Below are 24,625 nucleotides of genomic sequence, written 5' to 3' on the forward strand. Positions count from 1 at the left end.
CTCTAGTTCCTCAATGACACAGCTAGGAGAGCTCAAAAAAGCACATAGTTGAAGACTCTTCTTTGAGTCATAAAAGTGCATTGAAATTACTTAGGGACTGTGCACACATTGGAGAGGTGTATGACCATTTAGTCCTTGTCCTTTTTTGTTGTCTTATGTTGCACTTACCCCACATTTTTCAGGAATATTCCTATAATGTTACTCAAGGTATACAGAGTATTTTCAGATTTTGTTTTTAACAAATGCGGTAAAAAGTATAGTTAAATGTAAAATACACATAAAATGAACAGTGTAATGTTTGGATTCAGTCTTGTGTCAGGTGAACTGTTGTGTCCTCAACTTTGGTCTAATAATTTTCCCATAATCCCATAATGTTCCCTTTCAACAGCTAACATGCTTATTGCATTTCATATTTCTTCTGTAAGAAACATTTCAATTTAGCCCTATTCATATGGGCCAATTCCAACGAGTGTAAATGGTTAACACTCTTAATCCATCATCATTACCAAATGTTTGCTTTCTAATCAATAACACCTAAATCAATACACTCACACAAACGGAACAAAGAGCTATCATAAAACTAACATGGATACAGTATACAATGATATCAAAATCAAACACACAATCTCAATGGTCAATCTAAGCTCAGGCAGAACACACATTCTCTGCCAACTCAGTGGAGCAAGAGCCCATGGGCAAAAAGCAGGCAAGGAAATATTTACACTTATAGCAGAATATTTGTACAGCGCTCTGGGAGAGAGAGAAGTCTGTTTGAGAATGAAAGAGAGAAACAGGGAAGGTGATGAGAGGGCAGAAGAGCAGAGAGAGAAGAGAGGACAAGTAAAGAAAATGTCTGAGAAAAAGGAGAGAGGAAGATAGTAAAAGGGAAAGAGGGCGGAAGGAGAGCAGGCATGAACACAGATAAGGATAAAGTGTATCTTACTCTTTCTCTGATGAGAAGAATCTAGGCTCAGCAAAAACAACAAACCTGAAAACCACGTGGCTTAGTGTACTGCCAGCCCGCACCACAGAACTCTGCCTAAACATATCCCTTCAACTGTAAACACTGTGGGTGTGAGAGGTAGGTGTTACATCAACTAACAACAGCTTTCAACCACTAATGCAGAGTGGGGCGATGACATTGGCCACATCACACACATGCACAGCACAAGCACACTTGTTTTTATCTATTCAACCTTCACCTAACCTTTATTTATCAAGATCTGCAAAAACAGCAATAACATACACGCAGTTTCATTGACACAACAATGGATTACATCATGTCCTGGTCACAGGTCACATGGACTGCAAAACCCACACCTCATGCTTGTGTATGTCTGCTGAAACTCAATCGAAACTCTGCTGTTTGATGAGTGTGTGTGTGTGTTTGCCTGTCATAAACACAAATTAAGGTCAACAATGCCAGTAATATTGGTCCTTCAAATCAAATCAAATTGTATTAGTCACATGCGCCGAATACAACAGTAGACCTTACAGTGAAATGCTTACTTACAAACCACTAACCAACAGTGCAATTTAAAAAAATAAGAATAAGAGATAAAAGTAACAAGTAATTAAAGAGGAGCAGTAAAAAATAACAATATATACAGTAGGGTGCGGGTACAGAGTCAATATGCGGGGTCACCGGTTAGTTGAGGTAGGATGTACATGTAGGTAGAGTTAATTCAAGTGACTACGCATAGATGACAACAGAGAGTGGTAGTGGTGTGGAGAGGGGATGGGGGGGAGGGCAATATGAATAGTCTGGCTAGACCACTGAACCACCCGGGAGGCCCCATCGATGCACTTATTGATGAAGCCAATGACAGATGTGGTGTACAGTCGTGGCCAAATGTTTGAGAATGACACAAATATTAATTTCCACAAAGTTTGCTGCTTCAGTGTCTTTAGATATTTTTGTCAGATTTTACTTTGCAACACTGAAGTATAATTACAAGCATTTCATAAGTGTCAAAGGATTTTATTGACAATTACATGAAGTTGATGCAAAGAGTCAATATTTGCCTTGTTGACCCTTCTTTTTCAAGACCTCTGCAATCCACACTGGCATGCTGTCAATTAACTTCTGGGCCACATCCTGACTGATGGCAGCCCATTCTTGCACAATCAATGCCTGGAGTTTGTCAGAATTTGTGGGTTTTTGTTTGTCCACCCACCTCCTGAGGATTGACCACAAGTTCTCAATGGGATTAAGGTCTGGGGAGTTTCCTGGCCTTTGACCGCAAATATGTTTTGTTCCCCGAGCCACTTAGTTCACTTTTGCCATATATCAAGGTGCTCCATCATGCTGGAAAAGGCATTGTGCATCACCAAACTGTTCCTGGACGGTTGGGAGAAGTTGCTCTCGAAGGATGTGTTGGTACCATTCTTTATTCATGGCTGTGTTCTTAGGCAAAATAGTGAGTGAGACCACTCCCTTGGCTGAGAAGCAACCCCACACATGAATGGTCTCAGGATGCTTTACTGTTGGCATGACACAGGACTGATGGGAAGCGCTCACCTTGTCTTCTTCGGACAAGCTTTTTTCCGGATGCCCCAAACAATCGTAAAGGGGATTCATCAGAGAAAATGACTTCACCCCAGTCCTCAGCAGTCCAATCCCTGTATCTTTTGCAGAATATCAGTCTGTCCCTGATGTTTTTCCTGGAGAGAAGTGGCTTCTTTGCTGCCCTTCTTAACACCAGGCCATCCTCCAAAAGTCTTTGCCTCACTGTGCGTGCAGATGCACTCACACCTGCCTGCTGCCATTCCTGAGCAAGCTGTGTATTGATGGTGCCCGATCCCGCAGCTGAATCAACTTTAGGAGACGGTCCTGGCGCTTGATGGACTTTCTTGTGCGCCTTGAAGGCTTCTTCACAACAATTGAACCGCTCTCCTTAAAGTTCTTGATGCTCTGATAAATGGTTGATTTAGGTGCAATCTTACTGGCAGCAATGTCCTTGCCCATGAAGCCCTTTTTGTGCAAAGCAATGATGACGGCACGTGTTTCCTTGCAGGTAACCATGGTTGAGGAAGGAAGACCAATGATTCCAAGCACCACCCTCCTTTTGAAGCTTCCTGTCTTTTTTTCAAACTCAATCAGCATGACAGCGTGATCTCCAGCCTTATCCTTGTCAACACTCACACCTGTGTTAACGAGAGAATCACTGACATGGTGTCAGCTGGTCCTTTTGTGGCAGGGCTGAAATGCAGTGGAAAAGTTTTTTCGGGATTCAGTTCATTTGCATGGCAAAGAGGGATTTTGTAAATAATTGCAATTCATCTGATCACTCTTCATAACATTCTGGAGTATATGCAAATTACCATCATAAAAGCTGAGGCAGCAGACTTTGTGAAGATACATTTTTGTGTCATTCTCAAAACTGTACTCCTCAATGCCATTGGAGGAATCCCGGAACATATTCCAGTCTGTGCTAGCAAAACAGTCCTGTAGCTTAGCATCTGCTTCATCTGACCACTTTGTTATTGATCTAGTCACTGGTGCTTCCTGCTTTAATTTTTGCTTGTAAGCAGGAATCAGGAGGATAGAATTATGGTCAGATTTGCCAAATAGAGGGCGAGGGAGAGCTTTGTATCAAATCAAGTTTTATTTGTCACATACACACGGTTAGCAGATGTTAATGCGAGTGTAGCGAATGGATGGAAACATATAAAAGTGGCATTGTTTAAAGTGGCTAGTGATACATGTATTACATAAAGATGGCAAGATGCAGTAGATGGTATAGAGTACAGTATATACATATGAGATGAGTAATGTAGGGTATGTAAACATATTAAGTGGCATTGTTTAAAGTGGCTAGTGATACATTTTTTACATACATTTTTCCAATATTAAAGTGGCTGGAGTTGAGTCAGTATGTTGGCAGCAGCCACTCAATGTTAGTGGTGGCTGTTAAACAGTCTGATGGCCTTGAGATTGAAAAACAGCTTCTGTCTCTCGGTCCTTGCTTTGATGCACCTGTACTGACCTCGCCTTCTGGATGATAGCAGGGTGAACAGGCAGTGGCTCGGGTGGTTGTTGTCCTTGATGATCTTTATGGCCTCCCTGTGACCTCGGGTGGTATAGGTGTCCTGGAGGGCAGGTAGTTTGCCCCCGGTGATGTGTTGTGCAGACCTCACTCCCCTCTGGAGAGCCTTACGGTTGTGGGCGGAGCAGTTGCCGTACCAGGCGGTGCTACAGCCCGACAGGATGTTCTCGATTGTGCATCTGTAAAAGTTTGTGAGTGCTTTTGGTGACAAGCCAAATTTCTTCAGCCTCCTGAGGTTGAAGAGGCGCTGCTGCGCCTTCTTCACAACGCTGTCTGTGTGGGTGGACCAATTCAGTTTGTCCGTGATGTGTACGCCGAGGAACTTAAAACTTACTACCCTCTCCACTACTGTCCCGTCGATGTGGATAGGGGGTGCTCCCTCTGCTGTTTTCTGAAGTCCATGATCATCTCCTTTGTTTTGTTGACGTTGAGTGTGAGGTTATTTTCCCTCACCTCCTCCCTGTAGGCCGTCTCGTTTGTTTTGGTAATCAAGACTAGTGTCGTCTGCAAACTTGATGATTGAGTTGGAGGCGTGCATGGCCATGCAGTCGTGGGTGAACAGGGAGTACAGGAGAAGGCTCAGAACGCACCCTTGTGGGGCGCCAGTATTGAGGATCAGCGGGGTGGAGATGTTGTTACTTAACCTCACCACCTGGGGGCAGCCCGTCAGGAAGTCCAGTAGCCAGTTGCACAGGGCGGGGTCGAGACCCAGGGTCTCGAGCTTGATGACGAGTTTGGAGGGTCCTCTTGTCCAGATGGTTTAGGACAGTGTGCAGTGTGGTTGCATCTCTGTGCATCTCTGTGTGTGGAGTACAGGGGGTCCAGAGTTCTTTTCCCTCTGGTTGCACGTTTAACATGTTGATAGAAATAAGGTCAAATTGATTTAAGTTTCCCTGCATTAAAGTTCCCGGCTACTAGGAGCACCGCCTCTGGGTGAGCGTTTTCTTGTTTGCTTATGGCGGAATACAGCTCATTCAATGCTGTCTTGTTGCCAGCCTCTGACTGTGTTGGTATATACACAGCTACAAAGAATATAGATGAAAACTCTCTCCGTAGGTAATGTGGTGTGCAGCTTATCATGAGAAACTCTACCTCAGGCGAGCAGTAACTCGAGACTTCCTTAGATATCGTGCACCAGCTGTTGTTCACAAAAATACATAGACCGCCACCCCTTGTCTTACCAAAAGCCACTGTTCTATCCAAGCTGTATGTTGATATTGTCATCATTCAGCCATGACTCCGTGATGCATAGGATGTTACAGTTTTTAATGTCCCATTGGTAGTTTAATCTTCCCAATAACGTCAATTTTATTGTCCAAAGATTGCATGTTTGCATGCAGAATTGAGGGGAGTGGGGGTTTATTCGATTGCCTCCTACTCCTCAGAAGGCAGCCGGCCTCCGGCCTCTCTTTCTCCGCCTCTCTTTCTCCGCCTCTTCTTCACGCAGATCACTGGGGTCGGGGCCTGTTCCCAAGGGAGCAGTATATCCTCCACCTCGGGCTCGTCAGAGTCGTGAAAGAAGAAAAAGGATTCTGTTAGTCCGTGGTGGGTAATCGCAGTCCTGATGTCTAGAATATATTTTCGGTCATAAGAGACGGTAGCGGCAACAGTATGCACAAAAATAGTCAAAAAATAAGTTACAAACAACGCAGATAAACAAACAAAAAAACAATCAGTTGGGGGCATGTAAAACGTCTGCCTTTTCTGCTCTAGCGCCATTTTTAAATAATGGCGCCGGAGCTGCAGAACAGGGTGTGGTGAGTCTTTTGTTCCAGCCCTGCACTAACACAGCTTCTCTAGCTTATCAAGCATGTGGTTATACAGTACATTGCTTAGCTGAATCAGGTGTGTTGTATCTTGGCAAGAACAAAATCCTGTGCACACTGTGGCCCTCAACGACCAGTTCCAATCAACCCTTTCTACCAGCATGACAAAGACCATGCATCCATCCAAAACAATACTGTAGTTATGGACATCATCTTCTGTCTTTCTCATAATATTGTAGGTAAACAGAAGTAACCTGCTTAAGTAACCAGCATCTACAGGCTTTTAGAAAGAGGGCATGTGCCAGTGTGTGTGTGTGTGTTTACGGGTAAAATGATCTGAAGTAGACAATAGCTGTAACTTATTAACTCTGAATATTAAGTGCTAATTACTCCTGGAAATGATTGCATGCTACCAAAACTGCAGATATTTATGTATGTGTTATTGTAATATATGTTCTCACAGATACATGAAAGAATAACAGAGTAGAATAAAAAGTGTGGTTGAGGAGAGAGCAGCAGGTGGGTAGGTGGAGAAGAGGTCTAAGAGGAGCAGGAGGAAGGAAGGAGGAGGATAATCCCATAATCCTGCTCTCTGAGGGGTGGGATGAGCAGACATCTTCAGAAAAGCCCTGAGGAGGCTTTCCCCCCCAAGTATGACTGCCTTTTCATCTCCACTCAATAATACAGAGACCCCCTCCCAGCCCCATTCAAAAGCAACCCCTTTTTCCTTACAAACCTCCCAAAAATGCTCTGCCCCAACCCTCCTTCCCTTCCCTCCATCTCTCTACCCCTACCCATCCCTCTCTCCCCAAGCAGCTCAAGTGAGAGATCAGACCAGACCCTCCACTCAATCAATGTGGAATCCTCAGCTGCAAGCGATCCTGCTAGACAATGTGTGTGTGTGTGTGTGTGTGTTCTGGTGAATAATAAGAATGCATACATCGACTTTTGGTGCAGTCGAGAGAAATGGAATACTACCGAACATTGGAAAGAGACTTCACTTTATCTGAATACTTAACCTTTGTAAAACAGCCCAAACAAGGAAAAACCTTAACCAATTACAGAATCAGTAATAATATCCTGGAAAGGACAGACTATGTCATCACTGTGGGTTAGGCGAGATAGAAAGTGAAGCACACTTTCTAATCACCTAGGCGAGATAGAAAGTGAAGCACACTTTCTAATCACCTGCCCCAAACATAGATTCATTAGAGATTCCTTATTTTTAAAATGAAAGGTTCTACATTCACAGAACAATTAAACAAAGATAAACTTTCTATACTTTTGGGGGAGAGGTCTGATGTTAGAGTTGGCAGCAAAGTATGTCACAGTTTGTCCCAAGCAAAGGGAGGAAACATAAGAATGTACTATTGTACTATTGTATTATAAGTAATATTGTAAGTAATAGACCATATAAGTACCACCATTTTCAATTATTTTTTTGATTCTGAACATTGGCCATTATTAAATTTCTGTATTGGATATTTATTTGTTATATTCTGTTAATATACAGTGTACACTGAATGTACAAATTCTTAATGTTTTGTACACTCAGTGTATATTTTTGTATTTCATATTATAGCTACTATTTTTTATTGCTGTCATTGTTGCTTTCATTATTTTTATTTGTATCACTTTGCTTTGTCAACATTGAAATGGTCATTCATACCATTAAAGCATATTGGACTTAAGAGAGAGAGAGATAGACAGGGACAGATTCAACACAGTGATGAGACAGATTTTTTTGGGACAGATTAACCAAGAGAGATGGAGCTAGGGGGGAAAAAGAGAGAGACATTCAGCAACTACAGATGTACATGTCTTTTGAAAGTATACACTTGAAAGAGCCACACTAAACATATAATGTCACAGGTCTCAAATTACCAGACTAATATGGGGGTCCCCACAATGAAGTCAATTTCATGTATTATGTTCAGCTCAGTGGGTCACTTTACAGTTAAGTGGGGGTCTTACCTTGGAGTACTGTCTGCGTAGACTAAACCTCTGAACCATCCTGACTGTCGGAGCGACTGACGATGTGCTCTACTCCACTCCACGCACGGAGCTCTTCTCAGTAGGAACACACACATCCAGAGCCAGTATACACACACACACACACATCGCTACAATCTACTTCACGCTAAAGGAAATATGCATGTGCATAATCACAGAAAAGCACACACACGCAAACACACTTCTCTCTGTTCCAAACTGCTCTTAGACCATGCTGGTTCATCTAGTGAGAAAACACAAGTGACGAGAGAAAAGAAAGTGAGAAGGAGGTGAGAATGAGGGAGGAAAAGGGAGGGAGGGAGAACAGACAGAGATAAGAGTGCTCAGCTGTGCTGCCCTCTACTCACACAGCACTCTCTCCACATTCACACAATGTGGTTGAAAGAATATAGAGTGACAAAGCAGACAGGAATTAGAAAAACTGACACACTAAAACTATCTTGCTGCAGACACAGGGTCTGACGCAAACACACACAAACACATACACAGACACACACTCGGTCTTCAGCTCCGTCACATTTACTGGAGAAAAAGCAATGTTGCGTCATGCTTCCTGTCGGGCAGTGGAGGGGGCAGAAAAAGGGGAGGGTGAGGGGCTGTCTGACTGTCTGTACAACGCCTCTCCTGGGACTATGTCAGTGGGGGGGGGGGGGGAAGGGGTGGGAAAGGGAGGAAGGATAAGAGAGAGAGTACAAACACATTCCTTTCCAAAGGGCCGTGGGGTGAGACAGAGATGCAGCTTGAGCCCCACCCTCTTCAACATATATATCAACAAATTGGCGAGGGCACTAGAACAGTCTGCAGCACTCGGCCGCACCCTAATAGAATCTGAAGTCAAATGTCTACTGTTTTCTGATGATCTGTTGCTTCTGTATCCAACCAAGGAGGACCTACAGCAGCACCTGGATCTTCTGCACAGATTCTGTCAGACCTGGGCTCTGACAGTAAATCTCAGTAAGACTAAAATAATGGTGTTAAAAAAAGGTCCAGTTGTCATGACCACAAATACAAATTCCAAATTGAGACTCAGAATGCAGATTTCTGCAAAAACATACCAAATAATGCACGCAGAGCAGAATTAGGCCGATCCCCGTTAATGATCAAAATTCAGAAAAGAGACGTTACATTTTACAACCCCAAAAAGAAAGCGATTCCCAAACCTTCCATAACAAAACCATCACCTACAGAGAGATTAACCTAGAGAAGAGTCTAAGCAAGATGGTCCTGGGGCTCTGTTCGGGAAATGCAAACAGACCCCTCAGAGCCCCAGGACAGCAACAGAAACACAATTAGACCCAACCAAATCATGAGAGAACAAAAAGATAATTACTTGACACATTGCCAATTCTTTCAATTTTTTTTTGAGAAAACCTGAATGCTTTTTGGCACTAAACAGAGAGTACACAGACGTAGACTACTTGACCACTGTGACTGACCCCAAATTAAGGAAAGCTTTGACTATTTACAGACTCAGTGAGCTTAGCCTTGCTATTAAGAGGCCACCATAGGCAGACCTGGCTCTCAAGAAAAGACAGGCTATGTGCACACTGCCCACAAAATGAGGTGGAAACTGACCTGAACTTCCTAACCTCCTGCCAAATGTATGATCATATCAGAGACACATATTTCCCACAGATTACACAGACCCACAAATAATTTTTTTAAACAAATCCAATTTTTAAAAAACCCCATATCTGTTGTGTGAAATACCACAGTGTCCCATCACAGCAGCAATGTGTGTGATCTGTTGCCACAAGAATAGGGCAACCAATGAAGAACAAACACCATTGTAAATACAACCCATATTTATGTTTATTTATTTTCCCTTTCGTACTTTAACTTCTTGAGTGTAGGGCGCAGGATTTTCGTTTTTTGGCAAAAAAACATACCCATTTGAAACTGCCTATTTCTCAGGCCAGAAAGTAGAATATGCATATAATTGTCAGATTGTGATAGAAAACACTCTAAAGTTTCAAAACTGTCAAAATATTGTCTGTGAGTATAACATAACTGATATTGCAGGCGAAAACCTGAGGAAAATCAAACCAATCTGCTGTTTTTCCTGAAAGCTCTCTGTTCCATTGGATGCCTTGCCTCCATTTAAAGGGATATCAACCAGAGTCCTGTTCCTATGGCTTCCTCAAGGTGTCAAAAGTCTTTAGACATAGTTTCAGGCTTTTATTTTGAAAAATGAGCGAGAAAGATAACACCGCGTCAGTGGATAGCTGGGTGTTCGCAGAGTTTTGCTTGCACAACAGAGTGGGGAAGCCATTGTCTCTCCCTCTCTTATTGAAAAAGCGACAGTCCCGGTTGATATATTATCAATTATATATTTTAAAAACAACCTGAGGATTGATTATAAAAAATGTTTGACATGTTTCTGTGGACATTACTGATACTATTTGGAATTTACGTCTGCGTTGTCGTGACTGCTCGAGCCTGTGGATTTCTGAAAAGAACGCGCCAAACAAATGAGGCATTTTGGATATAAAAATAATCATTATGGAACAAAAGGAACATTTATTGTGTAACTGGGAGTCTCGTGAGTGCAAACATCCGAAGATCATCAAAGGTAAGCGATTTAATCTATTGCTTTTCTGACTTTCGTGACCAATCTATTTGGCAGCTAGTGTTTGTAATATTTTGTCTACTGAGAGAGATGTTCTTACATAAACGCTTGTTATGCTGTCGCCGAAAAGCTGTATTGAAATCTGACACGCCAGGTGTATTAACAACAAGCTAAACTGTGTTTTGCTATATTGCACTTGTGATTTCATGAGAATAAAATATTTTTTGTCATTTAATTTGTATTTGGCGCGCTGCAATACAGCGGGTGTTGATGAAAAGGATCCCGCTAAATGGATGGGTGCGTCAAGAAGTTAACTATTTGTACTTAGCCATAATATGACATTTGAAATGTCTCTATTCCTCTGAAACTTTTCTCAGTGTAATGTATACTTTTTTTTTCAATGAGATAGAAAATGAGATAGGAGGGGAGGAAGGCAAAAGACAGACAGTGGGTCATAAAGAGAATGAGACAGGTAGTATTTGGGTAGGGTGTGGCTCTATCAGATCCATTGTGTGCAATGTGGAATCTCAAGCACACACACACACATTTCACTGCTCCCACCTCTTCAAATATCTTCAACAGTGTAAGGACAGACACTAGAGACAAGAAGCAAGTACAGGGAGTGAACATTTAATGAAACACGGACAGGAACAGAATACGGACAGCGTCTGGACAGGGGAAAACAAAATGGCAATAATGCTGACACGGGGAACAAACTGAGGAACGGACAGATATAGAGGGGCAATCAACAACGTAAAGGAGTGTGTGTGTGTGTATGGCTCTGTATCCCACAAATGTTGCGAGGGAGTAAAAGATGTTACAATACAGGATGAATCACAATAATTGTTTGCTAAAAAAGAGGTCAAAATCCTTTCAATAAACTGTCTACATTACAACATATATGAATAGCTAATTATGGAAAATAAGATAAGCAGGATTTTTGAAATATATATATATATATATTTTAATGGCTTTATATAATACAAATTGAGGTGAGGGCGATGGAAATGCATTTGCCGTTTGATCTGCTTCTGTTCTGTGGGTGTCACTGTGTGCTTTTTTCGAAGGATGAGTCCCGGTCTATCCGGGGCCATGGGATCCAAATGTGCAAATTGTCCAAACAGATCATCAAGGTAGATGGATTATTTTAAACATGTTATTTCTAACATGTCACCATAGCATCACCCACCTGTAGCACGCGCTCCAGCAGGTATATCTCTCTGGTCACCCCCAAAACCAATACTTTCTTTGGCCGCCTCTCCTTCCAGTTCTCTGCTGACAATGACTGGAACGAACTACAAAAATTTCTGAAACTGGAAACACTTATCTCCCTCACTAGCTTTAAGCACCAGCTGTCAGAGCAGCTCACAGATTACTGCACCTGTACATAGCCCATATATTATTTAGCCCAAACAACTACCTCTTTCCCTACTGTATTTATTTTATTTTATTTATTTTGCACCCCATTACTTTTATTTCTACTTTGCACATTCTTCCACTGCAAATCTACCATTCCAGTGTTTTACTTGCTATATTGTATTTACTTTGCCAACATGGCCTTTTTTTGCCTTTACCTCCCTTATCTCACCTCATTTGCTCACTTCATATATAGACTTGTTTCTACTGTATTATTGACTGTATGTTTGTTTTACTCCATGTGTAACTCTGTGTTGTTGTATGTGTCGAACTGCTTTGCTTTATCTTGGCCAGGTCGCAATTGTAAATGAGAACTTGTTCTCAACTTGCCTACCTGGTTAAATAAAGGTGAAAAAAAGGACAATAAGCAGATATGGCTTCTTAACCTATACTGTCCAAATAATGATGATCCAAGCTTCTTTGAAAATACACACTACCGTTCTTACATTGATTTGGCTAGAAAACACTCTAAAGTTTCCAAAACGGTTAAAATAATGTCTGTGAGTATAACAGAGCTGATATGGCAGGCGAAAATCTGAGAAAAATCCATCCAGGAAGTGGGATTTTTTAATGTTTGTAGTTTTCCATAGACTGCCTATACAGATTCCAATGACTTGGGACTCAAATTGCACTTCCTATGGCTTCCACTAGATGTCAACAGTCTTTGGAAATTGTTTCAGGCTTGTATTCTGAAAAATGAGAGAGTAAGACCAGTCTGAATGAGTGGACACTGCAGTGTCCCAGAGGTTTTTCATGCGCACGACCGAAAGGCGTGCTGCCTTTCTTGTTTTCCTTTTATATTGACCAAGCTTTTGTCCGGTTGAAATGTTATTGATTATTATGACTAAAAACAACCTGAGGATTGATTATAAACATCGTTTGACATGTTTCTATGAACTTTACTGATACTTTTCGGATTTTTCGTCTGCCTGTTGTGACTGCCTTTGAGCCTGTGGATTACTGAACAATACACACAAATATAAGTTGGATAATTGGATATAAAGAGGGACTTTATCGAACAAAACAAACATCTATTGAGTAAATGGGAGTCCTCAGAAAATCGCATGGTTTGCTTTCGCCGTGAAGCCTTTTTGAAATCTGACACAGCAGCTGGATTAACAAGAAGTTCATCTTTAAGCCGATGTATAACACTTGTATGTTTTATGAATTTGTAATATGAGTATATCTGTTTTTGAATTTGGCGCTCTGCAATTTCACTGGATGTTGGTCAGGTGGGACGCTACCGTCCCATGTACCCTAGAGAAGTTAACAAAAATCTTGCAGGGTGGTTGAAAAATGAGTTTTAATGACTCCGACCTAAGTGTGTGCAAACTTCTGATTTCAACTGTATAAAGCTCCAGTCCATTAAAGAAATTGGAGTCCTCTTACACTTCAGTGTTGTGATGCAAATATTCTAGCTAAATGCTTGGCGCATAGAATTAAAAAGGTATTGTCAGATATTATTCATCGTAATCAGACAGGTTTTTTACACGGAAAATACATTGGAGATAATATATGACAAGTACTGGAAACAGAATACTATGAAATATCAGCGAAACCAGGCCTGGTTTTCAAAGCTGATTTTTAAAAGGCTTTTGATAAAGTATGACTGGAGTTTATATATACATGCCTGGAATATTTACATTTTGAAGAATTTCTTATAAAATGGGTTAAAGTTATGTACAGTAAACCTAGGTGTAAAATAGTAGACAACAGCTACTTCTCAAAGTTTTAAACTGTCAAGAGGAGTAAAACAAGGTTGTCCACTATCTGCATTTATAATTATTATTGCAATTGAAATGTTAGCTGTTAAAATTAGATCCAACAATAATATTAAGGGATTAGAAATCTGTGGCTTAAAAACAAAGGTGTCATTATACGCTGATGATTCATGTTTTCTATTAAATCCATAATTAGAATCCTTCCACGGCCTCATAGAGGATCTAGATACTTTGTCTAACCTCTCTGGATTAAAACCAAATTATGATAACTGTACTATATTATGTATTGGGTCACAAAAAAATGCAACTTTTACATTACCGTGTAGTTTACCAATAAAATAGTCTGACAGGGATGTGGACATACTTGGTATTCATATCCCAAAAGAAATGAATGATCTCACTCCAATAAATTATGTTTGAAAGTTATCAAAATAGATAAGATCTTGCTACCACGGAAAGGAAAATACCTTTCTATTTGTGGTAAATCACCCTGACTAACTCTTTAGTCATATCACAGTTTACATATTTGCTTATGGTTTTGCCTACACCTAGTGACTTGCTTTTTAAATTATATGAACAACAAATATTCAATTTTATTTGGAATGGCAAGCCAGACAAAATTAAAAGGGCCTATTTATATAACGAATATGAATTACTGGAGGGGGGGAAATTATTAAATATTAAAGCATTTAAACTCTCACTAAAGGCATCAGTCAAACAAAAGTTACATTTACATAATAAATGGTTCTCTAGTAAACTAGTAAAAATGTCTCACCCCATGTTCAAGAATGGCCTTTTCCCCTTTATTCAGATTTCAACTGCTCACTTTCGGTTATTTGAAAACAAAATAATCTCCAAAATATCGTTAGTTTTTAAAACTTCTTACGGCTGCTGTCCCTGTACAGGGATCAACATCAGCGGACATCAGCGGAAATTTCAGAGTGACAACTAATAGTACTCGATACAACTCAAACTTTCATTAAAACACACATGCAGGGTACTCAATTAAAGCTACACTTGTTGTGAATCTAGCCAACATGTCAGATTTTTAAAATGCTTTTCGGCGAAAGCATGAGAAGCTATAATCTGATAGCATGCAACCCCCGAAATACACAAAGGGGACGTAAACAAAATAATTAGTGTAGCCGGCGCTACACAAAACGCAGAAATAAAATATAAAACATTCATTACCTTTGACGAGCTTCTTTGTTGGCACTCCTATATGTCCCATAAACATCACAATTGGGTCTTTTTTTCGATTAAATCCATCCATGTATACCCAAAATGTCCATTTATGAAGCCCGTCTGATCCATGAAAAAGCACCGTTCCAAAACGCACCGTCATTTTTTTAAATTAAAAAAGTTACCTATAAACTTTGACAAAACACTTCAAACTACTTTTGTAATCCACCTTTAGGTATTAGTAAACATTAATAATCGATCAAATTGAACACGGGGCGATCTGTATTCAATAGCAGCACGTTTTGAAATCATGGTCCACATTCTCTCTTTCATAACTTCCTGTGGTGTGCTCGACGACAGGAAGTGCCTATTCCTCAATTTACCAAGGATTAATTTAAAATCAATTGACAGTACTGGCGACATCGTGTGGAAGCTGTAGGCATTGTAAACATATATATATATATTTTTTTTTGTGAACAGTTTTCCTTGGGATTTTTCCTGCTAAACGCGTTCTGTTATAGTCACAGACATGATTTAACCAGTTTTATAAACTTCAGAGTGTTTTCTATCCACACATACTAATCATATGCATATACTATATTCCTGGAATGAGTAGCAGGACGTTGAAATGTTGCGCGATTTTTAACAAAAAGCTGCAAAAATGTGCAGCCTCTTTAACAGGTTTTAAATAAGCCTTAGAAAGTTGGTTGCAATTTCAGTTTAATCCACCTGCAAAGACAGATATTGTGGTTAAACTCAAATATACTAAATGATTTAAAAAAAACAATTTTTTTTATCAATAAAAAAAAAAAGTAGAATCTTTGTAACCTATATCATAAATAGGACTGGAGGCGTTATGTCACACATGCAGCTAACCCAGACATATGTAAATATCTGCTCTACCCAAAATTACAAACAACCAATTGCAGCATTACCACAGAAATGGAAGAGGCAAGTGGAAGGGGGAAAAAGTAAGGAACTTGTCTGTCGGCCCTGCATTAAAGACCAAAAATGGTTAAAGAAAATTGTGATAAATTAAAATATATACCAATTTCATTTAAGGACCAAAAAAATTACAGCTGTGCCATATAAGTTGCAAGATTGTTGGGGAAGAGATGTTCAATGTACCGATTCCATGGCATATGGTTTATATATATGGGGGGTACAATCTTCCCAGCTCTGCAGATTTTGCAGGCACACAGACAAGATCTGCCTAGAAGGCCATCATCGCCTCTTCACTGTTGACTTTGAGACTGGTGTTTTGCGGGTACTATTTAATGAACCTGCCAGTTGAGGACTTGTGAGGCAACTGTTTTCAACTTACATATTTGACATACGTTTACATTGTGCATGTTTATTTATACAGTCATTATTATTCAACATGTCCTCATCTGGGATTTGAACTCACAACCTTTGGGTCATGGCATTCTGATCTTTCTGCTGTCTGTGTCAATTGGGAAGTAGTGAACTACATGTAATTCAACAAGGAATCTAATTACATTTTGCAGTAGCTTAGTGGTAGTTTAACTACATTCAAATCTTGGTAATGTTGTCAGTAGTTAATAACTTTTTTGTCATGTAACTACTGGAACTACAGTCAATTTCATTTGCAAACAAATTATATGGGTGAAGTAGACAATCATTTCCTTTAATTTTCCTTTAATTTTCAGCATCACTTAATTCTCACTTAAAACACTTTTTTTGTGGGGCCTCCCGAGTGGCGCAGCAGTCTAAGTAGTGCTTGAGTATGTCACTACAGACCTGGGTTCCTGGGTTCAATCCCAGGCTGTGTCACAGCTGGCCATGACTGGGAGACCATTGGCTCAGCGGGTTTGGCCAGCCGGGATGTCCTTGTCCAATCATGCTCTAGTGACTCCTTGTGGCGGGCTGGTTGCAAGTTGTACGATGTTTCCTCTGACACATTGGTGCTTCCGGGTTAAGCGAGCAGGGTTGTGTTATGAAGGACGAGAGTGCAGCCAAATCTGCAACGGTCAACAGTGGCATTAATTTTGCAAAATTTCCGGCAAAAAAACAGGTAAGATGTGCATTCTGCAAGGGCATCTGACTGAACTGCACATTACAGAAGTAAATTGAACAAAGCCTCCAAAAACTACTTGTGTGCAATTTTTGTATTTCTGCATAGGACCCAACGGTTACCTCCTACAGGCGGGAGAGGTAGGATTTTCACTGCTGGGCAGGAAACTGCAATCGTTGATATGGTTATCAGAAACAATGGCATAAAACTCAGAGATTCAGGATGAGTATTGGCAGACAATGTAAGCATGACAACTATTTCTAGAGTCCTGAAACAACATCAAGTTAGGATGAAGCAGTTGTGCACTGTCCCCTTTGAGAGGAACTCTGATGACGTCAAGCAACTCAGGAACCAATAAGTCCAGGTAAGATGACTATAAAATACAGAACTGGTTTTGAACAAAACCAAACAGGGCAGAGGCACACAATGGCATGTTTTTAGGTATAATGTAAACTACCGTAATAACCTAACTCTTATGTTGCCTTGTGGATTTATTTTAGAGAGTCATGGAGATTGAAGCCAGGCAAACACATATTCATCTTTGTGGATGAGGCTGGTTTCAACTTGGCCAAAACACGGCGGCGAGGGAGGAATGTGGTTGGGAAAAGAGCCACAGTGGATGTCCCGGGCCAAAGGGGTGCCAACATCACAATGTGTGCAGCAATATCCTCTGATGGATTGCTGTTACACAAACCACTAATTGGGCCATACAACACCGAGCGTCTCATTTAATTCCTGGGTGACCTCTATCTATGGAAGGGTTGTGCCAGGTGAGGAAAGGGTGGCATTTCACCACGCCTGTGCAGTCACAGAGTGGTTTGCAGCCCATCCCAGGATGGTGTCACTTTTCCTCCCACCTTTCTCTCCATTCCTCAACCACATATAGGAATTATTTTCCTCATGGAGGTGGAAGGTTGATGACCACCATCCACATGATCAAATGTCCATCCTGGACGCAATGAATGCTGGATGCCTGGACATATCTGCAGAAGATTGCCAGGGATGGACCAGGCATTCCAAAAGATTCTTTCCTAGGTGTATTGCCCAAGATGACATAAGATGTGACATGGAAGAGAACCTGTGGCCAAATGCATAAGATAGGGTTGACTAGTATTGCTACTGTATCGGTAGATGGCGTGTATATACAAATTCTTGTATTTTGGAATCACTCAATGCCATAACATGACATAAAACATATTGAAGCATATTGCATCACGTCTGATTCATCCCTGTAACATATACTGTAGTGAATTCTAAACAGTAAAGGTGTCCTTGTTTTGTAAAGAAAACATTGTGTAATGCTACCTGTTGTTAGTGTTGTTTAGTTCATTGTTTTATGAGTGACAACGTGTGCTTGTTTGGAGACAACCTTTGCTCGTTGTTGTGGAAGAACGAGCTGATTTGAGACATGTATGAAGTGTTTTGGTAGTTTTAGGGCATTTTGAACGTGAAATGAACTGCTGTGCCAAGCTGAAAGTTATTTCGGAGAACCGTGTGAAGAGTTTCGAAAAAGTGACCTAAGTATTGAGAAATGGGTCCTAGCGATTGTAAAAAAAAACTGTAAAATGGCTATATATACACGCAGATCAGACTACAGCCATTATCTGATATGACACCGCCATCTGGTGGCAGTAAGGACAAACATCAGGCATTTACACACCGGTATGGCTATAGCTATACTTTCAGAGAGGAGAGCAAGGCTGAAAATCTATATTCTCTCACTGGGGCCAGCCTGTTTCTCTTTCAGCCAACGTGTCTATCTTGGCAACAAGAGGTAGTAATGTTGTTGAATGACAAATTAGTCTGGCACTCAAACTAAATACAGACGTTAGATAAAGTCAAGTGAACACAAATTAACACCGTATACACATACTGTAGTGAGAGGCTACTTCATCAGAGGGTATTAAAAGAACATAGCATGCTAGATGAGCAGGAAAATACTGCATGTACTTCCCCTGCGTCAGCTTTCCTTTGTTATTGAGCTCTGTCCTTTCAGACACAAGTGGTCTATTCTTACACACTGTCCACCAGGCTGTCGTTGGGTGTGTGTGTGTATGCGTGTGAATGTGTGTGTGTGTGTGCGTGCGTGCGGTTATAGCAGTGTCTGGTACAGAACTCTCAATGCAAAACCTGAGACTGAGAGGTCCTCTGACCTATCTTATCACAGATGGACAAGCATCATACACACATACTGTACATTCTGAACACAGAACAACACACATACACATCTTGCGTGATGTAGCATGTCAAGCATTTCCAATTTCCAAAACATGATAAGAATTCTCATAAAAGCTCAGTGCTCCTACAACACAAGGAGCTCTTCTTAATGTATTATGTGGATAGACAGCATGTCTACTTTACTGTTAAAATAAAATGTATCTTCTTGACATGACAGAAATGCTTTTATAACATTCAGCGTTAGTTCTTCCTCTAGTGGATAATTCATCTTCACATGTCTCATAACATATACTGTAACTAAATAACTGAGAATCTAAGAGACAGCGTCTGTTGACTACATGGCAGTCAGCAATTACAGTGGAACATACCCTTCTCAAACATCCAGAGAGGGGTGTTTGGCTATCTTGCTAGGATAATGCATATCATATTTGCTCTAGACGTACTTGGGACAGTCTTTGGGCAATCGGGGCTCAGGAATACCAGTTTCTGACTGATCTGAGTAGACATGCGTGTGTGTACCTCTGACCTGAGCCTGGATTAGCACTGCCTCTGCTCAGGAGCATTTAGCATTACAGGACAGAAACATTATTATACACACATGGCATCACGTGTCATACTCTAGTAGATACCAATAAACTTCCAGTCATTGCGCTAATGCTAATTAGCATTGGCTCGCGAAACTCTCAAACTTCTTTCATATTGGACACAGAGACATAACAATGTTATCCACGAGTTCACCTGACACTGGGGAAGTAGATAAAGGTTGCCAATATCCCGAAGAGTCCCGTTAAGCCTCAATATTTAAGAGCAGGCCTGTTGGATGAAGAACACCTGAGTAGGACAGGATTGTATTACATCCATTACCAGATAAAACATGACCACAAACCAAAAAATACCCTAATATGATTGACAGCTGACATTGCTGACCTTGTCTGTCTCCTCCGTGGACTGGTATCCTGACGACAGCACCACGTCGCCTGACGTTGCATATCCAGGATTGTACCCAGGGGAGGGGCTACTTCGTGTGGTGTTGTCCGTCGTGGAGGAGGAGCGCAGGCGTTCGGAATGCTTCTGTGCATCATAGGTAGGGTGGCGGTGGGGGGTCTGGGGGCTGCCTCTCAGAGGGGGATCCTGGTCTACTCCCCCTTCCCCTGCCCCTGTCCCGTTCCCCCCAAGGTGCTGGCTCTGCAGCATAGTCCCACGCCTCATCGTGCCCACAGGGCCGGCACCCTGACCAGCTGGGGGGGCAAGGAGACCACCAGAGGGGGGGTCAGAGTCAGGACAGGCCAAGGGGGCTTGGAGGGGGGTGAGGTAGTCCTCGGGAGGGTAGCGAGAGGGGCCACCCATTGAGATCACAGAGGATGAGGAAGAGGAGGATGCAGAGGAGGAAGAGGAGGAGGCTAGGGTAAAGCGAGAGAGAAACAGGCGTCTGCGTTGCTGCTGGAACAGCTGCTTCAGACCCTGGCCCAGGACGCCCATGCTCTCTCGGGCATTCTGGGTCATTTTGGAGGGGGAGTGGTGGTCTGAGTGAGAGGAACACCTCTTGAGGCCTGAGTCCTGCGCCCCTTCTCTACCCCCCGACCCCCCTGGGTGCCTCCCACTACCTCCTCTCTGCATACGAGGGTGCAGCACTCTCATACACAGGGGAATGGGGGTAGGATAGGGGAGTAGAGTAGAGTAGGGTGTGTGTTTCGGGATGGGTTGAGACAGGAGAGGTCAAAGTTCAGCGGTGGCCAATGGGAGTCCACAACATGCATCCAATCAGCTCAAAGATAATGCTTGCCTAGTAGTCTACCATAGAAAGAGAGGAAGTGGGTTATGATGGAGTGAAAACAAGGGACAGCAAGAGGAAGCAAACAAGAAGAAGATGCTCTAAAACAGATAGTGTTGGAAGTTGCCCCTCGACTCTGGGCCAGATGTTGGGGGCAACTTCTACTAACACCACAGGCACTGCACACACAAACGGGGGAAGGGGAAAGGAGAAAGATAGACACACAGAGATGGAACAAACAAAAGAGAGAAATAAGTGAAAAGACCCACATACCATCAGCCCAACACTGCCTAGACTCACTCAGTGTCCAAGATAAGCTGTAGAGAGAGAGAGAGAGAGAGAGAAAGAGAGCAATCAATGTCTCAATCAACTAATCAAATCTACTTACGCAATCTATGAACACTCAAACCAAATCCTTCTGCTTTACCGCTACAGTGGTGTCTGGAGAGAAGGGCTTCCTCAAAAACTACAACACACAGCAACACAGGCTCACTATACCAACTCACCTAACCTGCAGCAACCCCAAAAAAACTATGCCAATCTACGCTAAGCAACATGGTTTCCTTTGAGGCTGAGGAGCGACAGTAATTTCCTTAGATACATATTCCTAGTGTGAAGAGAAGGCAGCCTGTCAGACAGTCACAGTGAGTACTGGCAGTGAGGGGAGGAAAACAAGTCCGAGTCAGGAACATTCTGAGCTCTGGGGGTGGGTGACATGCTAACTATATTCCCTAAGCTGCACAGTCATAAGAGACTATGCATGAATGCACACACACATGTGCGAGGGCGAGAACACACAAACATGCAAGGGACACACACACAGTGTAATCTACACAAATGAGGCTGTGATACGGTCGGCCCACGTCACAGCTAGTTAACACAATCAGCTGTTCAGTTTCACAATAGGCCTAGAGAGAGGAGAGAGAGCAGCACACAGCACAGTACCCACACTGTCACTAGCAGCACACAACAACACTGATACATTCACAAAGCAGTATACTGAACACTGATCAGCCACTAGCCTTCAATATAATACAGTCTTAGAAAAAAAGGTGCTATCTAGAACCCAAAAAGGGTTCTTCGGCTGTCCATTTTGAAGAACCTCTTTTGGTTCCAGGTAGAACCCTTTTGGTTCTAGGTAGAATCCTTTTGAGTTCCATGTAGAACCCTTTCTACAGAGGGTTCTACATGGAACCCAAAAGAGTTAAACCTGGAACTAAAAAGGGTTCTACATGGAACCATAAACGGTTATACTATGGGGTCACTTTTTTTCTAAAAGTGGACTTTTTTTCACATTTTCAAACAATCCATTTATATTTTCCAACCGGGCTATACATTTGGGTGAGGTTTCTTTCCTCGCCTGCAGTAGCCTCGTTTCACTGCCAAAAATAAAATTGAAATATCTGGTGTGGTAACAACACAATGTCAAACACAGGTAGCCTAGTCAAATAATTAACATCCAATCACATTAACCGCTACTCTCTCGCGGGAATTCCACTAACGGTCCGTATGTAGCAAACGTAGCTGCTGTTCATGTTGGTATCTGTACTGATGGCGCAAAACCCATAACAGGGAGACATAGTGGAGCGGTAACTCGCGTGCAAGCCGTTGGTCCCGACGCCACTTAGGTACACTGCATGCATCCGCCGAGAGGCACTTGCGGGAATGCCTGACAGCTTGAAAGACGTTTTGGACACTACAGTGAAAATGGATAACTTTGTTAAAGCAAGGCCTCTGAACGCTAGTGTATTTTCTGCACTATGCAATGATATGGGCAACGACCATGTAACGCTTTTACAACATACAGAAAGAAGTGCTCTGCTTATCAAGCGGCAAAGTATTGACAAAAAAAAATTAATTGAGAGACGAGCAACTGGATATTTTATCTCTTTCATGCCATGCCTCCAGTCCACTTACCGATATCTGAACAAGAGAGCCTCATCGAAATTGCAACAAGCGGTTCTGTGAAAATGTTATTCATTCAGAAGCCACTGCCAGATGTCTGGATTGGGCTGCACTCAGAGTATCCTGCCTTGGCAAATCACGCTGTTAAGACACTAACGCCCTTTGCAACCACGTACCTATGTGAGAATGGATTCTCGGCCCTCACTAGCATGAAAACTAAATACAGGCACAGTGTGTGGGAAATGATTTAAGACAGACTCCAACACAACCCAACATTGCAGAGTTATGTGCATCCACTCAAGCACACCCTTCTCATTAACCTGTGGTGAGTTATTCACAATTTTCAATGAACAAATAAGGTTTTATATGTAAGATGGTTAAATAAAAGAGAGAAATTATTGATTATTATTATATTATTATTTGTGCCCTGGTCCTATAAGAGCTCTCTGTCACTTCCCACGAGCCGGGTTGTGACAAAAACTCACACTCATTCTTATGTTTAATAAATGTATCGTATAGTGTGTGTGTTGGCAGGCTTACAATGATGGCAAAAAACAATATTTGAGAGTGCGCTGACCCTGGTGCTAGAGGGGGTACACAGCTGGAGGTTGAATGTTTGAAGGGGTACGGGACTATAAAAAGTTTGGGAACCACTGCTGTTGAGAAACACATAGCCAACTGGAGACTCTCAGTGAGTGCAGGGTTTTGATAAGCCTAACTTAAGTTGTTTAGATCAGGTGAGTTTGTGCTGGGCTGTACCTACACAAACCATAGTTCGCCAGCCATTAGCCTTTAGTACTCTACAGAAATAACATGCCATTGAGGAACACTCTAATAAGTCTACACACAACTCACAGAGACACATGGCCAAGTGGAGTTTCTTAGCGAGTGCATGGTTTTGTTTCAACAGTGACACACCTGATTTAAATAATTGTGGTCTAAACCACGATTAGTGATTATTAAAGCAGGTGATGTAGCACCGGGCTGGAACAGGACTTTACACACTCTGTCTGTGGCGCTCCAGGACCTCAGTTGGCAACCTGGTAGTAGTGTTTGAGTGGAACGCAGTGATGAAAGGTTGAATATGACAAGAGAGACAGAGAGAGAACCGATGGGGGACAGGACAGGTTCATGCTCACTGCCAGTCACAGCCACTCAGTCAGTAACCTGCTGCCAGCCTGGTACTCACTATTATAAACACTGAGTGCCACATTCAATGCATGACAAAATGCCCCTGTGATCTGAAAAGAACAGCTCTGACTGACACACCTTGAACCCTTTCACCTTCACCACCCGAGTACTCAAAGGTCTTCACATAACACAACACAAGCATGTGCGCATAAGTGTGCAAAAACAGTGTTTCCCCCCTATATTCAAACATATATAACATCTAGGGGAAACACTGTGCACACCAATTCACAATACAGACACACGTACATCAATCAAATAGCACCTAACAAGCATCCTAAATGATTGTGTAACGGATGTGAAACGGTATGGGCGAGGGGACGGTCTAAAATTATACTGTTACAATTGCTATGGTGTGTATTTTTGGGCGTTAGCGGTGGAATTGTCCTGTTTGAATCTGGTGCTGAACCTGCCTCTGGCTGCTAGCCCTCTCTCTCTCTAAGTCCTCTCTCATCCTCAGGCTGATCTCAGCCCATCTCAGCCCAGCTGATCTCAGCCCAGCCGATTGGGTGTTTTCTTTATTGTCTACTGTTTTATATGCATGCTTAATCCTCTTTCATGAGCCCTTAGAGGACAAAGCCCCATTTTGTGTGTGTGTGTGTGTGTGTGTGTGGTATGCAGTCCTAATGCATCATTTCATTAGGCAAGGCTTGGCTTTCCACCTTGGTGAGGTCACGAAGCTATAACAAAATCAAATGAAATGTACCGTCAGATGCCAGATGGGCTGTTGAGTGACATGACAGTGCTGTTCTGTTCTATCCTGTTCTGACCCTGACCCTCAGAGCAGGTGCTGCTGGAATCACAGAGAGGGTCTTGGTACACTACTGAGGCT

At 42.1% G+C, this 24,625-nt stretch overlaps 1 protein-coding gene across 3 annotated transcripts in view; it reads right to left on the reverse strand.

The window, feature by feature from the left end:
• LOC139416235 (transmembrane and coiled-coil domains protein 1-like) overlaps positions 1-21,014 on the reverse strand; it is a 55,651-nt gene extending 34,637 nt beyond the window's left edge. The window contains exons 1-2 of one of the 3 annotated variants that reach the window (XM_071164662.1): positions 20,974-21,014; positions 19,857-20,167 (exon numbers count right to left, since the gene is read on the reverse strand). In XM_071164662.1, coding sequence (XP_071020763.1) covers positions 19,857-20,138 — 282 coding nt within the window. In that variant the 5' untranslated portion in view covers positions 20,139-20,167; positions 20,974-21,014. Of the gene's footprint in view, positions 1-7,789; positions 8,052-19,856; positions 20,421-20,973 lie in introns of those variants that run through there. The other 2 variants (XM_071164663.1, XM_071164661.1) reach the window with 2 other exon arrangements.
• Positions 21,015-24,625: the final 3,611 nt, after the last annotated feature.

This window comes from Oncorhynchus clarkii, chromosome 9 (assembly GCF_045791955.1).
Source record: "Oncorhynchus clarkii lewisi isolate Uvic-CL-2024 chromosome 9, UVic_Ocla_1.0, whole genome shotgun sequence".
NCBI classification, from domain to species: domain Eukaryota; kingdom Metazoa; phylum Chordata; class Actinopteri; order Salmoniformes; family Salmonidae; genus Oncorhynchus; species Oncorhynchus clarkii.